The sequence below is a fragment of the Vipera berus genome (assembly GCF_964194415.1).
Source record: "Vipera berus genome assembly, chromosome: 1".
Taxonomy (NCBI): Eukaryota; Metazoa; Chordata; class Lepidosauria; order Squamata; family Viperidae; genus Vipera; species Vipera berus.
In genome coordinates this window covers 283,581,942-283,601,181 of record NC_138202.1, presented here as the reverse complement: position 1 = coordinate 283,601,181, position 19,240 = coordinate 283,581,942, and the positions used below count along the sequence as shown (strand labels likewise).

At 42.0% G+C, this 19,240-nt stretch overlaps 2 protein-coding genes across 2 annotated transcripts in view; both read right to left on the bottom strand.

Annotated features, from left to right (window-relative positions):
* Positions 1-2,951, bottom strand: part of SMOC2 (SPARC related modular calcium binding 2) — a 151,178-nt gene extending 148,227 nt beyond the window's left edge. Inside the window, exon 1 of the mRNA XM_081328931.1 lies at positions 2,720-2,951. Within this exon, the coding sequence (XP_081185057.1) occupies positions 2,720-2,803 (84 nt within the window). The 5' untranslated portion in view covers positions 2,804-2,951. The remainder of the gene's footprint in view (positions 1-2,719) is intronic.
* LOC308668787 (uncharacterized protein) overlaps positions 1-19,240 on the bottom strand; it is a 497,063-nt gene that overhangs the window by 66,446 nt on the left and 411,377 nt on the right. The gene's annotated exons all lie outside the window — the stretch shown is intronic.

The following is a 19,240-nucleotide window of genomic DNA, read 5'->3' as shown; positions in this document are numbered from 1 at the left end:
CCACAATTCTGATTATATTTTGCTACTGGCTCACAAATCATGATCTGTTGAAAGAACCAAAAAAAAATCAAAAGTATAGATGGGTATGTAAATGTCACTTCATGGCTGCCTTTTTGAAATCAACACGGCTGATTATCTTCTTATGGACCAATTATCATCATCTTCTCTACCTAAGCTATAAGCCAATTGTAACATTCAGACAATACCTCCAGGGAGGCTTTCAAGTCATGTCCTAAAGCTATAAACTTGTAGGCAGATGTATTCAATTAATTCCCATTGGAAATCCACTGGATTTAAGCAGCTAAATCAGAAGCAACATACAACCCAGGCTTGCTATACACCTGTTTTTACGTTTGTGTAGCTGTACCTCTGTAGTGATTAAGATACTCAAGGATACCGGAAGCCACATATAACCCATTATAATGGGCCAGAAATGTAACTAAGAGATCCATTGTATCAAGGGGAACTCACACTTACAAACACTAAAACAGTTATTCTTCCCCCCCCCTCCAGCATAAAGCTTGAGGAAGGGAAGTCTTCTGTCTCATGGCAGAGGGCAGTGGGCAGTGGGCAGGTTTAGGAAAAGAGAGTTGACAAACTTTTCTAAGTCTTCTCAGCCAGTACTGGAAGAGGGGATATCCTTCCGAACCTTCATGCTATTGGATACTGTTTGTGTAGAATAACTAGTCAGTGGGTGGTTAAAGGCATCATGAATGAATGAATGAATGCTCAATGGAATCTTTGGTTTTGAACAGTCCAATTAACTTATTTATTATTTTATTTTATTTATTAAATTTTTATACCGCCCTTCTCCCGAAGGACTCAGGGCGGTGTACAGGGCGTCAAGCTGGAGACAGGACATCCACTATTCTTTAAAGCAAGAGTATGTTGTGGATCTGAAAGGCTATCCAGGCAGTTAAAGGAAACCATCACTTTACAAAATATAACTTCTATAACTCTTGAGTTTTCCCAGGGAAATGATGGTTGGTCTTTTTTTTATATAAAACTAGCCTACTCAAAGCTGTTGCCCATCTACCGTACTGCTACTTCTTGGCAACACAGCAACTGCCTGGAAGTATTTTGAAAGAAATGGTTCACAAATCAGAATGATCAGGGTGCTTCTAAGCATCCCTGCTAAGAGGAAAGAGTAACTGAAATGACTAAGAATAACTGGGGTTTCTGTCCACGGCTTCAGTGAATCCTCCGTGCCTCAGTGGGATAATGAATATCCATTCCACCCACCAGAACAAGTTCAAACACCTGATGAATGGATATTTCAGGAAATACAATCATCATTTGGTGCTATGCGAAGCCTACTGGAAATGACTCAAAGAAAGTCAGTCATGGATTAGACATGAGATTCATTCATTCCTTAGACTTAATTTTTTAAAGTTCTACGAGTTTCGAAAGAGCATAGATAAGCACAGCCAGGTTCCTTTGCATCACCGTACCCAGTGGTTACGCATGAAGCTGGATCTTTATCAAGCCTATTCAGCACCGGTTTGCTTCCTATTCACTTTCCTTTAAAAAAAAATTAAGCAGAGAGCATCTGCCTAGAAAGTGAAAGTGAATCCCATTCACTGGAGTGGACTCACATCGCCAAGCAACAGGATTTCAAGTTACTCCTTCGCAGTAAATTGCCCTAAAATCCTTGAACATTTAATTGTATGCCAACTCATTGCCTTTTTAGGACCAGTGTTTCAGACTCTTAAATCTGTAGTTCACTCTGTCCCCTTTTCAAAAGGCTATTAGTTTGCAACCGGGAGCCTAATTCCCCGAGGATTTCCAGCAAGCTGCAAGCTGCCAAACCCAAACCACTTAACCACTTTCCTTGCACTTGTGCTTAGTCCAAGCACTTTTCAGTAGAACCAAACTGGATTAAATAAATCCTAAATGCAGCACTGACGTGTCTTTAACCTGAACACGAGCTCAATAAACTGCATCTCTCTAAATTACTTTACAATACCTGGCAGAGGATACCCATAGGCAGAGATGTTTACTCGGTATTAAATTAATCTTATTAATGCTCCTTCGATCTCTCCCGATACTCCGAGCAGAACTGATGTACATATCCGTGCCCATTAAGGCACAGGGAAATCGATGCCCAGTAATTTCCCCTTGGTTGTGGGAAGATGATTAATGAGAAATTCGCGGGGACTACCAACTAACTTCAAACAAGCATGCCTGTGCGCACACGATTTCTTAAGGATGATGCCAGTTTTAAGATTCCTGCTAATAAAATACATATATACATTATCAAACCAAGGTTACCTATCCTAGGGGCAGTGGGGAGAAGAGGCGTCGAAGAATAGAGATCTCCAAGCCGCGATTGCTGCTTTCACATTTTTAAAGGGAAGGGGTTGTTAGGTTTAGCATTAAGCACCGGAGCCCTATTTTTATTTTTTATTTTTTTATTTTTATTTTTTTGCTTTAAAAACAAGCCGATCGCCTCAAGTGAGGATTTCAGCCAATAGGTGAGAGAGGGACGCGTGGAAGAAGCGGGGCAGACTTAGGGCACCGAGGCCAGCGAAGTCGCAGCTTCCCGACTGCAGGGCAGGTTTCCCGCTTGGAGAAACGGGACCAGCGAACGGGTGGGAAGCCGGTGGCCAACGCGGGGCAAAAGACGGCGGGAGGGTTTTGCTGCCCCGGCGCGGCCACGAGAGGGAAGAGAAGGAAGCAGCCCGGAGATTCACCAACCAACCCAGCCTGGCTGCCTTACCGTCAGCGCTGAAAATTTCTGAGCCGGCGCCAGGAGAGCCAGCTCCGGCAGCAACAGCCAGAGCGGGAGCGGCAGCAGCAGCATCTTCAGCTACAAGCGGCAGAGGTCTCCTCCAACTGGCCTGGCCCTCGCCGGCTTCCCTTGCCCAGCTCTGCCCAGGCTCGCCCTTCCTCGGTTAAGGGAGGGGGAACAAGCTCACGCCGCTGCTCTTCGCCTTCCCGCTGACGGTTCGCGCTCGGGCTCTGCTGCTTTGCAGAAGTGGGGGTGGTGGGTGGTGGTGGGTGGTGAGCTTCGGTCTCTCCGGAGTCTCTCCCTCGCTCCTGCCGGCCGCTGCTGTTGCGGCTCCTGACCTTGCGGGGAAGGCTGCAGCTGGGTTCAGCTCTGCTGTCTCTAGCGGCGACGGGCGAGCGGGGGTTGCCCTCCCCTCGGCTTGCTAGAACTGCCGTCTGATGTTGGTCCCGGGAGAGCGGGATCAGAGAGCTCTTCCCGGCTCTTCTCTGCCTTCGGCTTTCCTCCTAGGCAGCCTTGCGGGCAGCAACGCGCGGCTCTGAACTCGGTTGGAATTGGGACTGATGTGAAAGAGGTGTTGGAGAGATGGATAGGTGCAGAAGCCCCAAAGGCACCACACCCCTTCTCTCTCTCTCTCTCTCTCTCTCTCTCTCTCTCTCTCTCTCTCTCTCTCTCTCTCTCTCTCTCTCTCTCTCTCTCTCTCTCTCTCTCTCTCTCTCTCTCTCTCCTCTCTCTCTTTCCCTCTCTCTCTCCAGCCCCCCCCCCCCGCCACCCAAGCCTCCACTTTCTCCGCCCAGACCTGCAGCCTCTGCCTTGATTAATTCACCCCAACCGCGTCTCCTCCGTCAACCCTGCTTGAAGTTCCAAACCGCTTTGTATTTTATCGGGGGAGGGAGGGAGGGGAGGAGAGAGAGAGAGAGAGAGAGAGAGAGAGAGAGAGAGAGAGAGAGAGAGAGAGAGAGAGAGAGAGAGAGAGAGAGAGAGAGAGAGAGAGAGAGAGAGAGAGAGAGAGAGAGAGAGAGAGAGAGAGAGAGAGAGAGAGAAAGAAAGAAAGAAAGAAAGAAAGAAAGAAAGAAAGAAAGAAAGAAAGAAAGAAAGAAAGAAAGAAAGAAAGAAAGAAAGAAAGAAAGAAAGAAAGAAAGAAAGCAAGCCGGACGAATTGCGGTCGCCCTTCCTTGGCGATTGGCCTTCTTACAAACTGTTGGCAAGAAGGCAACCTGCGCAGACAAGGGACCCTAAAACTTCGGCTTGTTGGTGGCTGCGCCGCAGGTTAGATTGCTCGGGGCTTAAAAAGGTTGAGCAGGGGGCGCTCGGGGCAGCGTTGACGGGCGCTGTTTGCTGTCCAGCTCCGGTGACATTTGGGAAGGTTGCGCCGTTAACTCTGGTCTCTAAGGAGAGGCGAGGAGATTCAGAGCATGTGTGCCTGACGCAGGAGGCTAACGCCCGCCCTTCATACTCAGCATTGCTGGAATATTTCAGCCATCGTTACGCTGGCACAAAACTGAAGCCTTTTAATAGTGTTAAGAGGGGGGGGGGAAGAATGAACTGCTGCCACGATCCGTCCTGCAGAGTTTACAAGAGATGGGAAGGTGTAATGCCTACCGGATGCCCTCACTCCAGCCTTGCTTCGAGATTGTTTCTTGAATCTAACTTCAAGGAAGGAAGAAATCACGATGTTCCCAAGATATTGCTCAACAGATCGCTTTGGCATCTCTGCATCCCTTTCTCCTAAAGGGGTGTGTGTGAGAAAGGGAGGGGAAGTCAAGCCGGCTCCTTAACTTCCAACGGGTGATAGACAGAGATAACCACCCTGCATTCTGATACCTCTGTGTTCATGTTTATTTATGTTTCTTAGGCATATTTAATTTGAACGTGAAAGTTAGAAGAGAACTGTGAACAACACCAGGTTTATTTGGATTTCTGCCATTTGGATAATATATTCATGGAAAGAAAACTGGTGTCATGGGTAAATGAAAAAAGTCAGAGATGGGTTTTCAGAGGAGACATTAGTAACTTGCATCCCTCTGTGTGTGTGTGTGTGTGTGTGTGTGTGTGTGTTGATTTAAAACACACTAAACAAAATCACCTGTCTATCTGCAGCAGCTGGCAAAATATGAAGAGGGAGAAAGAGATAAAGAAATATTAAAGAAAGGACAGCATTTTAGAAAGAGAAAACAGTATGCTTCTATCCACTGATTGTTGCCTGGTGGCCCAGCCACTGAAGGCGCCAGGTCCTGTCCTTCGCTAACATCTGGGCAATGAAAAAATGTGTTGATTTAAAAACAATAATTTTATTCCTGGTTACATATGGAGTGCAGAATGAAAAGAATGAGGAACTGTACTTATAAATAAGAGCTGAAGATTATTCTGTTGTAGATCTTGTCATTTAGTTAATACCCATCCTTAGCTTGATGTTCATTTTCTGTGATCTCATGCAGTTAAACTAACAGTGGGATTATATGCTCCTTTTACGCATATACTCTGTGCATAGTTGCATACAGAAAACTAGCTTACATTCAAGCTATCCTTTTCACCAGAAGTCTATGCCTCCTCCTAAAACAGGAAACTCTGTTGGCCTATCTATCTCCTTGCAAGTGCTACCTCTGGTCCTCTGAAGATGATAGAGAAGATCAAGCAGGAAGCAGAAATGTAACACTTTGGCAGCATCTTCTGGTGGCAGTGATCAAAAAGACAGGCCTGAGAGAGGCCCATCTTGAAACCATCATATCATATCTATGCATTATTTCTAAGGTTGGGTGAATTATTATTTTTTTTAGATGTCAAGTCAAGATTTCAAACATCGCTCTTAATACACTCTTCATTTAAAGAGGCAAACGGAGCCATGGCTTATCACGTGGGAATGGGGAATTCAGTCTTTATAACACAATTGTCTTGATCTAATACATCCAACAGAGAAAATATACCTGGCTAACAGGATATATAGTATTTTGGCATGCTCGTTTCAAAGCTTTTGCAGCCATCCTTGAAATAAAAGCACCCTATCATTTTATGCTTATATATTCTTGAAAGGGAATAGCATATTGAGTCTATCTGTCCTGGCAGATGGGGAGGACATGAGTATGTGTGCAGCATTCTTTATGTCTTCCTTTTTCTGATTCCTTATGCATGTGTGTGTGTGTGTGTCTGTGTGTATACAGCATTTCTTTACTTCTTCATGGCTGAGTACCCAATAGAAATTAAAAAAAAAGAAAAAGCCTTGATTGATTGCATCCTGCAGACTGTCATCCAGTGAATGATCTTTTAAGCTGCAGCTGCAGCATCCTCAAAGGAAAGAAGCTAAAGGAGGCACCCTGGAAGTTTTGCCCCACAGGCAGTGGCCTACTTTGACACTGCAGGTGATAGTGACTCTTGTTCTAGCTTTGTGAGAAAGAGAGAATAGCTTCAATCGGCCGTGCCATCTCTTAGCTATCACTTGCTAATCTAAAAAGCCCTAAAGCATTCCTACTGAATGTGTTCCAACTAGTCAAATCAGCCTTCCCCAAATGTGTTGGCAATATAAGTCCCACAATTCCCAACCAACATGGCCTTTGATTTCATTTAAATATGGGTAACCTGCAGACTGGTATCCTTTATAATGCCCTTTTTTGAGATGGGCAAAAGGAAGCGTATGTAGCATGAACATCATCTGCCTGGTTTAAGCTACTGTTTTGTTTTCTGGTTTTTGAAAAACCTTCAAGCAGTCTTAGCATAGATTATAACTTTATTTTACCAGTGTTACACTCAACACTGACATTTTTACTGAGGCACCCATTGTTATCACAAACATTGTTTCCCTCTTGATAGTTAGCTGATGCACTATCAATAGATATATTTCTCCACGTTTCCTTGGGAGGTTAATGAATTATTAGTTTAAAGGCTAGTTCTCATTCCTGCTTGTGGAAGCATGAAAGTGCTTGACTGTTTTTGAGGTGCTTTGGTGTTTCCTTACTGACATTGCCTCCCATCTCATTCCTAGACAACTGAAACAATCTAGTCATTCTTGGTTGGCAGTGGTGTTTTTTTTCCCCCCAGGATAAAACTTCCTGTGTCAACAATCTAAGGATCCTTAAGAGCAAAACTTTAATGATGCATTCAAGGATGCTGATCTACTCAACTCTAATTGGCTGGGGAAATTTGCTGCAGAAATGCCCTTTCCCTGTCCAGTCACTGACCACTGGGCCTCCATGGTGTTATTTTGGCTTTAGCCGCAGTAGAATGGACATAGGGAAATGTTAGACTCTCAGAAGACTGGTAGACTTGTCCATCTGGAATCCTACTTGAGGTATGTGTATATTGTATGTGTTTCTATGGGTGTATTGAGAAAATCTAAAATAGGGAAGCACGTGTGACAAACAGGCACACAAATACATGCATGCGTGTGGTGTGGTGTTGAGCAAGAGCTCTCTCTTTGCTTGATCAAAGTTGATTAGGATTGAGTAGAAGGAGAAAGGGGGGGGGGAAGACCCAGAAACACAAACAGAACTGAGAACTCTCTGGATCAGACTTTCTGCTGTCTCTTTTGAATGGATTCTTCCAATCACTGAGGCAGAAGTTTGGGGGTTGAGGGGGTTCAACATAGGAATAATAAATGTCTGTGGCTGTTATCTAAAAAGTTTTAGAGATTATTCCGTGTCAGTTTCTCACACACAGCATACAATAAATGTAAAAAGTCTAAGCAAAAATAAAATTATAGTTTGCCCCTTCAATCCTGCCTTATCAGATGCTCATGAGAGTGGTGGAGGGTTACTTTTTCCTTAAATAGGTGATACTAGGTGGGTGGTTATCAGGAATCTACCAATCACTGTCCTGAAACAGCCCAGTAACCCAAAGTTTAAGACAGCACCGCTATCCGGCCTTGTTGCTGAGATGTGACAAAGATAGGTCTGCGGGCAGTAAAATTTATGTCAGTTTTCTTTCCTCATCTTTCCTCTACCCCCAGATTGGACATAGATTGGAGTAATTTCTATATATTCCAGTTACTTAAGGATTATGGGGATCAAAGTGTCATATCAGTGGAGAGTTTTAAAAAATTTAGTCCTCTGGTCCCTGGCTAAGTAGATACATCAAGGAAGTAACCTGCTTTTTCTCAAAGATGCTCAGACACGTGGGAGGTGTCCCATTTCATCTTCCCAGCAGTCCTATGTAAATTGAGTGAAGATGATTGTCCTCAGCTGTCACTCTTAAACAATTTAAGTAAGTAAGGACGTAATTCAGCTGACTCCAGCACACACTGGCTCTTCAGGCTGTTTTTTTTTCTCCTTCTTTTTCTCCTTTTTTCCTTCTGTGCTCAAAGTTATCTCCTGAGTTCCAAACAAAAGATAAATGAGTGGGAGGAATAGGGGGGGTTGGGGGAAAAAATCTGTATTTTTAATTAGTTCTTGCTTCTCAATGGCTTGTAGGATTTCTTTATTGCTCCTGCTCCTTCCTTCTGCCAGAGAAGAAATGGCAGACTGAAGATGGCTCCATAAAAAGTGGAAATAATGACTGTGGCAAAGAACAAACACCTGGTGGATAGGCCACTTCTTCAAACTTGTCTGGATAAGGAGAGGGCTTGAGATTGCCCACAAATGCTCCAAACAAGTGCTTTTGCTCCTTGTGAGGAGACCAAAAGATGGAAGTCTCCAGAGCAGGGGTGTCAAACTCAATTTCATTGAGGGCCGCATCAGCACTGTGGTTGCCCTCAGGGGGCCGGGTGGGTGTGGCCTGGGTGGGCGTGGCCTACTGGGTGGGCGTGGCCTACTGGGTGGGCGTGGGTAGAGTGCGTATGGCCTACTGGGTGGGCGTGGCCAGATCTACATTGTTTGCATCAAGGGTGCCTATGGGGGCCTGGGCAGGAGTGGGACAGATCTGAGGGTCTCTGGCAGGAGGAGGGTCTCTGGGCCAGGGCCAAGGCAGTGAGGGCCGTTCCCTCACTGTTTCCAGGATGGCTTCGTGGGCCACATGAAACCACTTTGCAGGCCGGATCCGGCCCCCGGGCCTTGTGTTTGACATGTCTGCTCCAGAGGGTTTAATGCTCTGGGAGACAAGGGAATAGCTATCTTGTTCCTTGTGAAAGAACCCCTACTTCCTTTTCTAAACACTTTTGGAAATTGCTTGCTAACTGCTTTTTAACTATTGGGAGCTTTTGTACGGACAAGTTTGACAGCACCAGGTGAGTTTCCCTTCAATCCTTAGCAAACTGAAGTTTTAACCACAGGTTTAAGTACTTGCATTTTTCTAATAAACAACAAAAAACTGATTAAAACTTTGGTGTTGAAAGGTTACAAATGGACTAGGGGGCCAAATAAATTTTAAATAAGATTTTTGAATTAATCCTTAATCCTTCCCATGGGAAAAAGCTTTTGTTTTGAATTTTGTTTAAAAAATAAAATTTTAAAAATGAGACACTAGAGGGAACTAACGATTATAATGAAAAGAACACATTAGCTCAATCCTCCAATTACAGAATGGAGCAAATTATTCTAACATTGAACATCTTAAAGTGTATTTTTGGAAAAAAAAGGTCTCTGAAATTGGTATTCATATTGTCAATAGAGTCATTTGTCTCTATGGAAAAACTGTGTCTAAAAGATTTTATGGAAGGGGAAAGAAACCAAGACTGAGTGGAAAGTGGATTTACAAATGACAGGCTACAATAATTACATGGTAAAAAATGTTACACTGGATACACAAAAAAAGACTGGCTGATGTTTTAATAATTAAAAGGGATATAGAAACAATAAACCAAGAAAGTGACCTATATTGAATTTATAGAAATGCTTATTAGAGTTTGGAGAAGGAATATAAAGATGGTTTATTTGAGCAAGGTTGACTGATAATAGATACGCTGTTGTTTCAGTAAACCTTAATAATTTATTTATTTATTTATTAATGGGACTTATATCCCGCCCTATCTCCCGAGGGACTCAGGGCGGCTAACAACAACAAAAATTAAAGGTCTCTGTACAGTAAATTAAAATTTAAAATTGAAATAAATTAAAGATTAGAGTTAAAATTGTAAACATAATTAAAATCCCTGTCAGTCCAGGTCAGCCAGGTGGAAAAGGAGTGTTTTGAGGCCGCGGCGAAAGGACCGGAGATCTTGGGCCATCCGAAGCTCAGGGGGGAGCTGGTTCCACAGGGCTGGCGCTCCCACAGAGAAGGCTCTTCCCCTGGGGGTCGCAAGCCGACATTGTCTAGCCGACGGTACCCTGAGGAGGCCTTCTCTGTGTGAGCGTACTGGGCAATGGGAATTCATTCCCGGCAGCAGATGGTCCTGCAAGTATGGACTTTTGCTGACACTAGGACCTCAATGTCTATGCTTTATGGATTTCTTTATAGATAAGAGGTGATATATGGGAAGAAGAGATCATTTTGTGCATTTTACAAGGATGTGATAAATTACTTTGAAGTTTGGAAGTCACTTCTTTAGATACATGTTTTCTTTACTATATTCTTGCTTTTCTATTCCTCTTCTCCATTTCTTATTTTTTTCTTTTTCTTTTTTGCACCTTCTATTCTTTCTATTCTTTTATCTTTTTTAAAGTTTGTATTAGTTTTTACTAGTGTCATTATGATCTTTAATGAAATTACTCTTAAAAAGAAACAGAATTCTTATTGCACCTACGGTATTTTGCACCCATGTTCTTACTCATACAAAGGGCCGGTATGTATGTGGTTTGGTGAATAAATGGATGTGTTCCATATCTGAGGGGGGGGGGAACACCTCTTCTTTGTGTAAATTAGTTATTTTACTATCCAGTGCTATCAATTTGACATATTATTCATTGTTTTTTTAAGCCACAGTGCAATCTCAAAACAGCATTTAATGTCCCAATATTTTGCCATACAAATATACGTTTCTCCCCATTCTAGATGTATTTTTGTGATCAGGCAAAGATAGAAAGTTATTTTTGTTTCAGTCAGCTTCCCTTCCTGTTGGGGGCATGACTGTAAAGGCTCTTCTGAAGCAGAATTAGGAACCACAGAGAAGACTTTATGTTTCTTAACAAGCAAGAATAGAGATGAGCCTTCGAATGGGGGATTGTCTGCTAAGATAAACAACCTGCCAAGAGTTTCTCTCTAGCTGGTTTTGACACTAGACAAAAGGTTGGTTTCACACAGCTAGAGAAAACGTTCCATCATCTTTGTGGCTTTCAGCCTCTGACAGGTTGTATAAAAACTAATCTGTAGGCATTTAAAAAAAAAGATTCTTGCTATGGCAAAGATTTGTGTCAGTTGGCGGATTCTATGTATTTCTGTAGTGGGAAAAGAGCAAGAGTTGTTAAAGTGTAAACTCCAGGTTCAGTGAGAGAGCAAGATCTGGATTCTGTGAAATATTTGGAAAATGACTTCTTGTCCAGCCCAGCATTAGAAATAGGGCCAGCCTTATCAAAAGAAGTCTAATCTCAGATGGCTCCTTCGAAGGCATCATTAAAGGGCCATTACTAACCAACTGCATCTCCTCATATGATAGTTTAAACATAATTTGTGTTTCAAAGCATGTGTAATCCATGAGTATTTCTATCTCAGGCAGAATAACAGAGTTGAAAGGGACCTTGGAGGTCTTTTACTCCAGGGGTCCCCAACCCCTGGGACGTGGACCAGTACTGGGCTGCAGCATGCCAGCAACTGGGCCGCACAAACAAGCAAAGCCCTATCTGCAGGATACAGGCAGCACACAAAACCATGTACCCTCCGGTCCGTGGAAGAACCTCTCTCCATGGAACTGGTCCCTGGTGCTCTAAAGGTTGGGGACCTCTGTTCTAGTCCAAACCCCTGCTCAAGCAGGAAACTCTACATCCTTTCAGACAAATGGTTGTCTGAAAATCACCAGTGATAGAACAATCACAACTACTGAAGGCAAGCCCTTCCACTGATTAATTGTTCTAACTGCCAGGAAGTTTCTATCTACGTTCCTCCTTGATTAGTTTCCATCCATTGCCTTTTGTACTGCCTTCAGGCTGACCCCATCTTCTTTGTGGCTGCCCCTTAGATATTAGAACACTTCTATCATGTGACCCCTAATCCTTCTTTTCATTACACTAGACCAGGGGTCTTCAAACTTGGCCCTTTTATGACTTGTGGACTTCAACTCCCAGAATTCCTCAGCCAGCTTGGCTGGCTGAGGAATTCTGGGAGTTGAAGTCCACAAGTCATAAAAGGGCCAAGTTTGAAGACCCCTGCACTAGACATACCTATTCCTGCAACTGTCCTTCATATGTTTTAGTCATTTGGCCGTTAAGAATGTAAGTGATATGGAGGAGAAATGATAACAGGGACTACTTCAGATCAGGACTACCCTAGACTTTTGAGGGCTCCGCCAGGGATTGCTTTTCAAAAAGTGGACATGGCCTGGACAGAAATATTTGGATTTTAATAAAAATAAATAAATAGAGTAATAGGAGTTATTACCATGTATCTAATCATTTCCTTTGTTTATCATGTTAAAATGTAATTTGGTGGCATCCACTGAAGAGGCCATGGGTCCACGTTTAAGTCTTTGAGACACTGGTTGTCATGCTGCTTTTATAGATTGTTCCTGACTCTCTGCTTCCTAATAAAGTACGTACTCTTCAATATTTACTAGATCCTGTTCCTTGTAAATGACTCAAGTCGTGAATCATACAATTCTATTCAGCTTTATTCGAAAGCAAATCCCACAAAATTTAAAGGAGGTGCTTCCTAGGTCATTGTGCCAAGGTTTGGTATCTTGGGAGTCTAATACTGTAATTGGGAGACTATAAACTAATATTGGAAGAAATCAGACCTTGGCTAAGGGAACAAAAATTTAAGCAACATTAGTCTTTCATTGAATAGGTGCTGTCAGCTCTTTAAAAACTACTCAGGGCAGATACAGATAGTCCTTGACTTACAACCATTCATTTAGTAATTGTTCAAAGTTACAATGGCATTGGAAAAGTGACTTAGGACTGGTCCTTGCACTTATGCCTGTCACGGCATCCCCAAAGTCACCAGTTCAAAATGTGGGTGCCTGGCACCTGGCAAGTATTTATGATGGTTGCAGAATCCCAGAGTCATGTGATCACCATTTTTGACCTTTGCAGCTGGCATCTGACAAGCAAAGTCAATGGGGGAAGCCAGATTCTCTCAACAACCATGTGATTCACTTAGTAACTGCAATGATTTGCTTAACAACCATGGCAAAAGCGTTGTAAAATCAGGCATGGTTCACTTATCAACTGCCTTGCTTAGTAACAGAAATTCTGGTCCCAATTGTTGTAGGTTGAGGACTACATGTATCAAAGGATATAAAAGTTTATGATCTGTCACTTGAACAGCACAATTACCTAGAACAGAGAAGGAAGAAACAAGGCTAACAGCAAAGTACATCCAACAACCAAAAAGAGGGATTTTCAAACAACAAACTCATGGAACAGGCGACTGATACTATTGTGGTATGCAATACATGTTCCTTGTATGTGCTTATGCCGAAAGAGCACCCAAACTATACATGCATTAGATGTAAACTATGTGAACTATTAGAGGAAAAAGTAAGGCACTTAAAGCAGAGGTCTCCAACCCCCAGTCCGTGGACTGGCACTGGTCCGCAACATGCCAGAAATTGGTCCGTGCAAACAAGCGAAGCCCCATCTGGAGGATGCAGGCAGCATGTGAAACCACACCCCCTCCAGTCCATGAAAAAACCTCTCTCCAAGGAACCAGTCCCTGGGGCCCAAAAGGTTGGGGACCTCTGACTCTATCCAAACCCCAATCTATGAAAGAAAGCTATACCCAAACTGAACCAAATGATGAACAAATAACTCCCAGAGGATTTGACTCTACTGATAAACCCTTGGAGGAAGACAAATGGAGGTATGTCACACACAGAAGGAAACATAATACTCAAAGAAAGAAACAGCATACAACTAACAAACCCCTTCTGCCCAATCCAACCCAACCCAACCAGAAGTAGCCCCATTAAAACTGAGTAATCGATTTCTCCCCTTAGATGGAATGTGGGACCCACAATGTCCCCCTCAAAGAAAACATGCAGATGCCTAGCAAAGAAACAACTTCAAATATCCCTTAAAAAGTCACTTCAAATATCCCTAAAAAAGTCATATCAACTAAGACAAACAGAAAAGCACCCCAGACTGCAGCCCCCCCCCCAAAGGAAGGTGAGTGTTAGTACTAGGAGATTCTATGCTCAAAGAAATAGAATCATCTATCTGCAGACAGGACATACAATCCAGGGAGGTATGTTGTCTCCTTGGAGCAAAAATCAAAGATGTGGCTGAAAACCTAACCTGGCTTAAAAACAGTGACTGTGAGGGGGACCTTGGAGTCCTAGTGGATGATCACTTGATTATGAGCCAGCAGTGTGCAGCAGCAGGCAAAAAAGCGAATACAATCCTGGGTTGTATAAACAGAGGCATAGAATCAAGATCACACAAAGTATTAGTACCGCTTTATAAAACCCTAGTAAGACCACACCTGGAATACTGCAGCCAGTTTTGGTCACCATATCACAAAAAAGATGTTGAGAGTTTGGAAAAAAATCAGAGAAGAGCAACTAAGGTGATTAAAGGCCTGGATACTAAAACATATGAAAAACAGCTGCAGGACTTGGGTTTGGCTAGTCTAAAGAAAAGAAGAAATAGGGGCGACATGATAGCAGAATTTCAGTATTTGAGGGGCTGTCACCAAGAAGAGGGGTCACGTTATTCAACAAAGCACCAGAGGGCAGGACAAGAAACAATGGTTGGAAACTGATCAAAGAGAGAAGCAACCTGGAATTAAGGAGAAACTTAGTGGAACAGCTTGCCTCCAGAAATTGTGGGCGCTCCATCACTGGAGATTTTTAAACAGAGGCTAGACAATCACTTGTCTGGGATGGTATAGGTCCTCCTGCTTGAGCAGGGGGCTGGACTAGAAGACCTCCAGTGTCCCTTCCAGCTCTGTTCTGTTCTGTTCTGTTCTGTTCTATTCTGCTCTGCTCTGATTCTTTCTATTCTATTCTATTCTATTCTATTCTATTCTATTCTATTCTATTCTATTCTATTCTATTCTATTCTATTCTATTCTATTCTATTCTATTCTATTCTATTCTATTCTATTCTATTCTATTCTATCTTGTACCAGGGTAGGCATTGCAGTGACAGAGTTTTGGCAATTCAAGGTGGTCAAATATATGTTTGCACAAGAATTCTCTCCTGAACCTTTTTCCTTCATTTGATGAAAGATGATAGGATAGTGCTATTGCAAGATCTGATCTCAAATGATCTTATACAGGGCTTTTTTTTCTCATATATATATCATTGTCCTATTTCTGTCATTTCTTCTATCTGGTGAGTCAGATTTGGTAAAAAGCTGAAATGGAAAAAAAATGTTTATGTATGTATGCATATATGTATACATGTATGTATGTGTGTGTGTGTATATATACATACACACATACACATACACATACATGTATACATATATGCATACATACATACACATTTTTTTCCATTTCAGCTTTTTACCAAATCTGACTCACCAGATAGAAGAAATGACAGAAATAGGACAATGATACATACATGGAAGAAATGAGGGAAATTGTCATGTTATAGCTTATTTCTTAGTTTTCCCTGTACTATAATTACAATTACATTAAGAATACAGAATCTATGACGGTGTGAATGAACCATCACAATTCAAACTACCCTGTAAAACACTAGCCCTGATGACGCTACCTAATTTGGCTAATGAAATGTCTGCAAGAAAGCAAGCAAGCTCAGAGAGCACCAAGGATACCTCACCCCATAAAGTATAACTTTAATATAAGAGATCATTACTCATGTTTCTGTCTATGTATGTAATGAAATATAATAAAACAATGGCCATATTCACTTTTGAAAGAGGCTGGAGCTACGCAAGCATGGAAAAGAAAATGGAACGCAAGTGGAAGCCTGTAAGTGGAGGCACGGAAGGCAAAAAAAAATAAATCCTGAAAAAAGTAGATGATGCCTTTTTGAATGAATAAGTATTGAGGAAAAGAAGCTCAGACATTTGCAGCAAAGTGCACTAGGGGAACGGAGGGACGTGTGTGTCGTGGCAAACCTCTGTTGAGTTCACTTCTAGACTCAGGTCTCTTCTGTCTCTTTTGTCCCCACTGTGACCACTCTGGAAAAGAACAGAAATTATTAATAATTAAGACAATGAATCACAGTGCCTGCTTGCTTTAACTCTAGTTGCCCTACCACCATTTTGAGTTAGAAGGACAAACTGCCTTTTCCCACAGCCACCCAAATGGTCCCTCATGGGAATATAGGTAGCCTCAGCACATTGTCTTGGTGGGATATTTCTCAGTGGTGTGAGAAACATCTGCACAATACAGGGGTAATACAGAATGGATTCCTATTATTGTATTTCTTTTCCACCAGAGTAAATTCTCTGTCTTCAGTTAGCTCTCTTATCTCCATGATTCAGCTTCATCTATTGGTATGTGGACCAACAGATCTACAGTCCTTAGATTCTTCCCTGGGCTCCCTACCTAGAAAGTTGTTGTGTTTGAAGGGAAAACATGGGCTCTTACTTGGCTAGACTCTGCTTGAATGTCCTGCAGCTAGGAGGCAATTTTGTAGAAACATCTGGAGACACAAGATGGTGTCAAGTGATAAATTCCAACAGAAATAGCCTTGACAGCCATGGCAGGCTGATGGATTGGGAAGCGGTGAGGCAGTTTTGCATCCTGCAGATGGGAGAATTGTCCCTTATTTGGCCTTTCTTCTAACAGAATCATTTGTAGAGAAAGTGATTAAGCTGCTACAGCAGTGAGACGTTATTGGAAAAAGATACACATCTTACTTCACACCACCTAATGAAATTTGTCAATATCAATGGGCCACAGTGCTAATAAATCACTTAGGTTTTTAGTTGACGTCAGTCATTTGCTCTTCATAAATAATTTGCTCTCTCATCAAAAATATTCAGGGTTTATAAAATTATACTTTGTTTATTCCGGAATTCTGTCTCTGAGGCTTTATCATGGTACATGTGGTTCTGCTTTTCCTTTCTGGGCAAACTATATCACTGCTTTTGGTATAATTTTATAAACTTGTTATAAATTATAATTGTGTCTGTCTGTTGCCTTGAATACTGCAGCTTTGGAGAGCTGCAGAAATGTGGCACTGCAATTCCCAAGACTTCCAGCCATGTATTTTTGTGAATGGAAATGTATGAAAGATGAAACACATGGAGTTCATACAGATCAAGCCAAAAATGCTGGAAGGTTTACCCACAAAATTTTCAGCTTAGGCAGCGTGGGCAAAGAAGATGTAACAGATTATTCTCCACACTAAAGATAGTTCCCTTGTGAACTGGATGAAGTAAGGCATTGAGGCAGTAAAGTGTTAATATTGGAGTTGCCAAGCTGGAAGGTGTAAAAATGCATGGGATTGTGGTCCTTGAAAATTTGTATTATATTTGCATTATAGTTAGGTCTGCACAAAGTAATTTCCCAATTCTTCTGGCACTCCAAATTGGTCAAGCTGGCCAGCTAGACTTGAGTTGGGAAAGGATGCATCCTGTAGGTGTGAGTGAATATATGAACGACTAGAAGCTTTGTTTCAGAAAATGAGTAGTAAATGTTAAATAGCATTTGTTTCTATATGTATGAACTAAAAAAAAAGTAGCAGTGGGGCGATTTTGAGGGGCATAACAAGGGCCATCAGATTGGGGAAGATGAAGATGAAAGATAAATACACTGAAATATAGCTAACAGCATTTTGATCCAGGTAAGGAAATTCAAAGATAAAGTTTCTACACTGGTACTACTTTCAAGATCAAGAAACCCAGGTATAAAGATCCATCAGCATTCATATCTCAGTGCAAATACCCTCAAACAGTACACCCTGAATTGAGCTGTGAACCACCCACAGTTTGGTTCAAGAGAGTGGCTATATAAGTATTGGATCAGAGCTGGGTTGAGATGGATCATAGCATTGCACTTTTGATTTACAAAAAAACCTACCATTTAGCATTTGTAGGAGTTTTTAAAGAATTTTCAAGGGCAGCATCACACAAACCATACAGTATTACAGTAATTAAACCATAGTCAGTCCAGATATATAGAGACCACTGGATATCCAAAAGTAATTTTAACTCACGAGTTAATTCCTTTATATATTTCTGGCTAATCATGTCTTCATTTTGGGTTCTTTTTTATAATCAGCACAGATTTCTTAAAATCTTATGCTCACTCATTTCAGATTGCCTTGCTTTTTCTCATCTTGCAGTCAAGAACTCCTATTATAACTAGTCAGAAGATGCCTGTGATTCAGTGGTTATAGTTGGACTTTATTGATTCTTTGAAACTAAAATGAAAACAAAGTATCAGTTTAGTATAGTGGTTAAGGCATCATGCTGGAAACTGGAAGGCTATGAATTCAAGTCCCACCTTAGGCACAAAACCAGCTGGGTGGTCTTGGACCAGCCACTTTCTCTTAGCCCTAGGAAGAAAGCAATGGCAAACCACTTATGAAAAACCTTGCCATGAAAACTGCAGGGACTTATCCAGGTAGCCTCCAAGAATAGGACATGACTGAACAGTAGAAAAAAACAAGAAAAACTAGTTAGCATCCATATCTGTTTGCTTCCATATTCACTTGCTTGCTCACAATGTAGGAATTTCAGAAAGTTAAGTGTGGGCTTAAAATGTCTCCTTGTGCTTATCCATCCTCTGAAGAAATCTGCCCATTTTGTTGGGATCAGCAAATATTTGAGATGGGCAAGAGGATTTGAATTACCTTAAGTAACCAAAGGGATAAGCTTTTCCTTTCCCTCCTTATTCTTAAAAAGTACCACACAAAGAAAGAAAACATGTCAGTTTAAACTGAAATAAAAATCCATTCTGATTCATGTCATCTTCGTCTCCCATCCTTGCTTATAGCTGAAGTTAGAGGCCGGCTGCTTGCCTAGATGCAATGCCAACATCTTCTTGGGAGGAATCTGCATTCATCTCTCATTCTCATCCAACAAAGGCAGTTCTTTAATTAGGGTGACGCAGGTGTTTTCCCTTCCCCTCTTCCCCCCACTTCCAGTCTTTGCAAAGAACATGAATCTGCTTAAACAGCCAAAGACTTCTAAAACCCTCTGGCTAAGTGTGAGGTAGCTCAAAACAAAACAAAACAAAAATCTAAAGCTTAAATGTTGTGAGGAACACCACAACATCTTGTAGAACGTATCAAAGCCAAATATAAAAGGTAGGTGATGCTGCTAAGAGAGCCTTGGTGGAGCAGTGGGCTGATGCCTCCTTAAGTAACACCAGCTGCCTGCAATTAGTGCAGGTTCGCATCCCACCAGGCTCAAGGTTGACTCAGCCTTCCATCCTTCCGAGGTAGGTAAAATGAGGACCCAGATTGTTGGGGGCAATTAAGCTGACTTTGTAATAATGCCACTTGGGGGGGGGGGGTGAAAGCCCTAATAAGCAGGCATATACATAGAATGAAGGCTACTGCTAAGCTTGTAAGCCTCCCTGAGTCTTCGGAGAAGGGTGGGATATAAATGGAATTAAAATAAAATAAAATA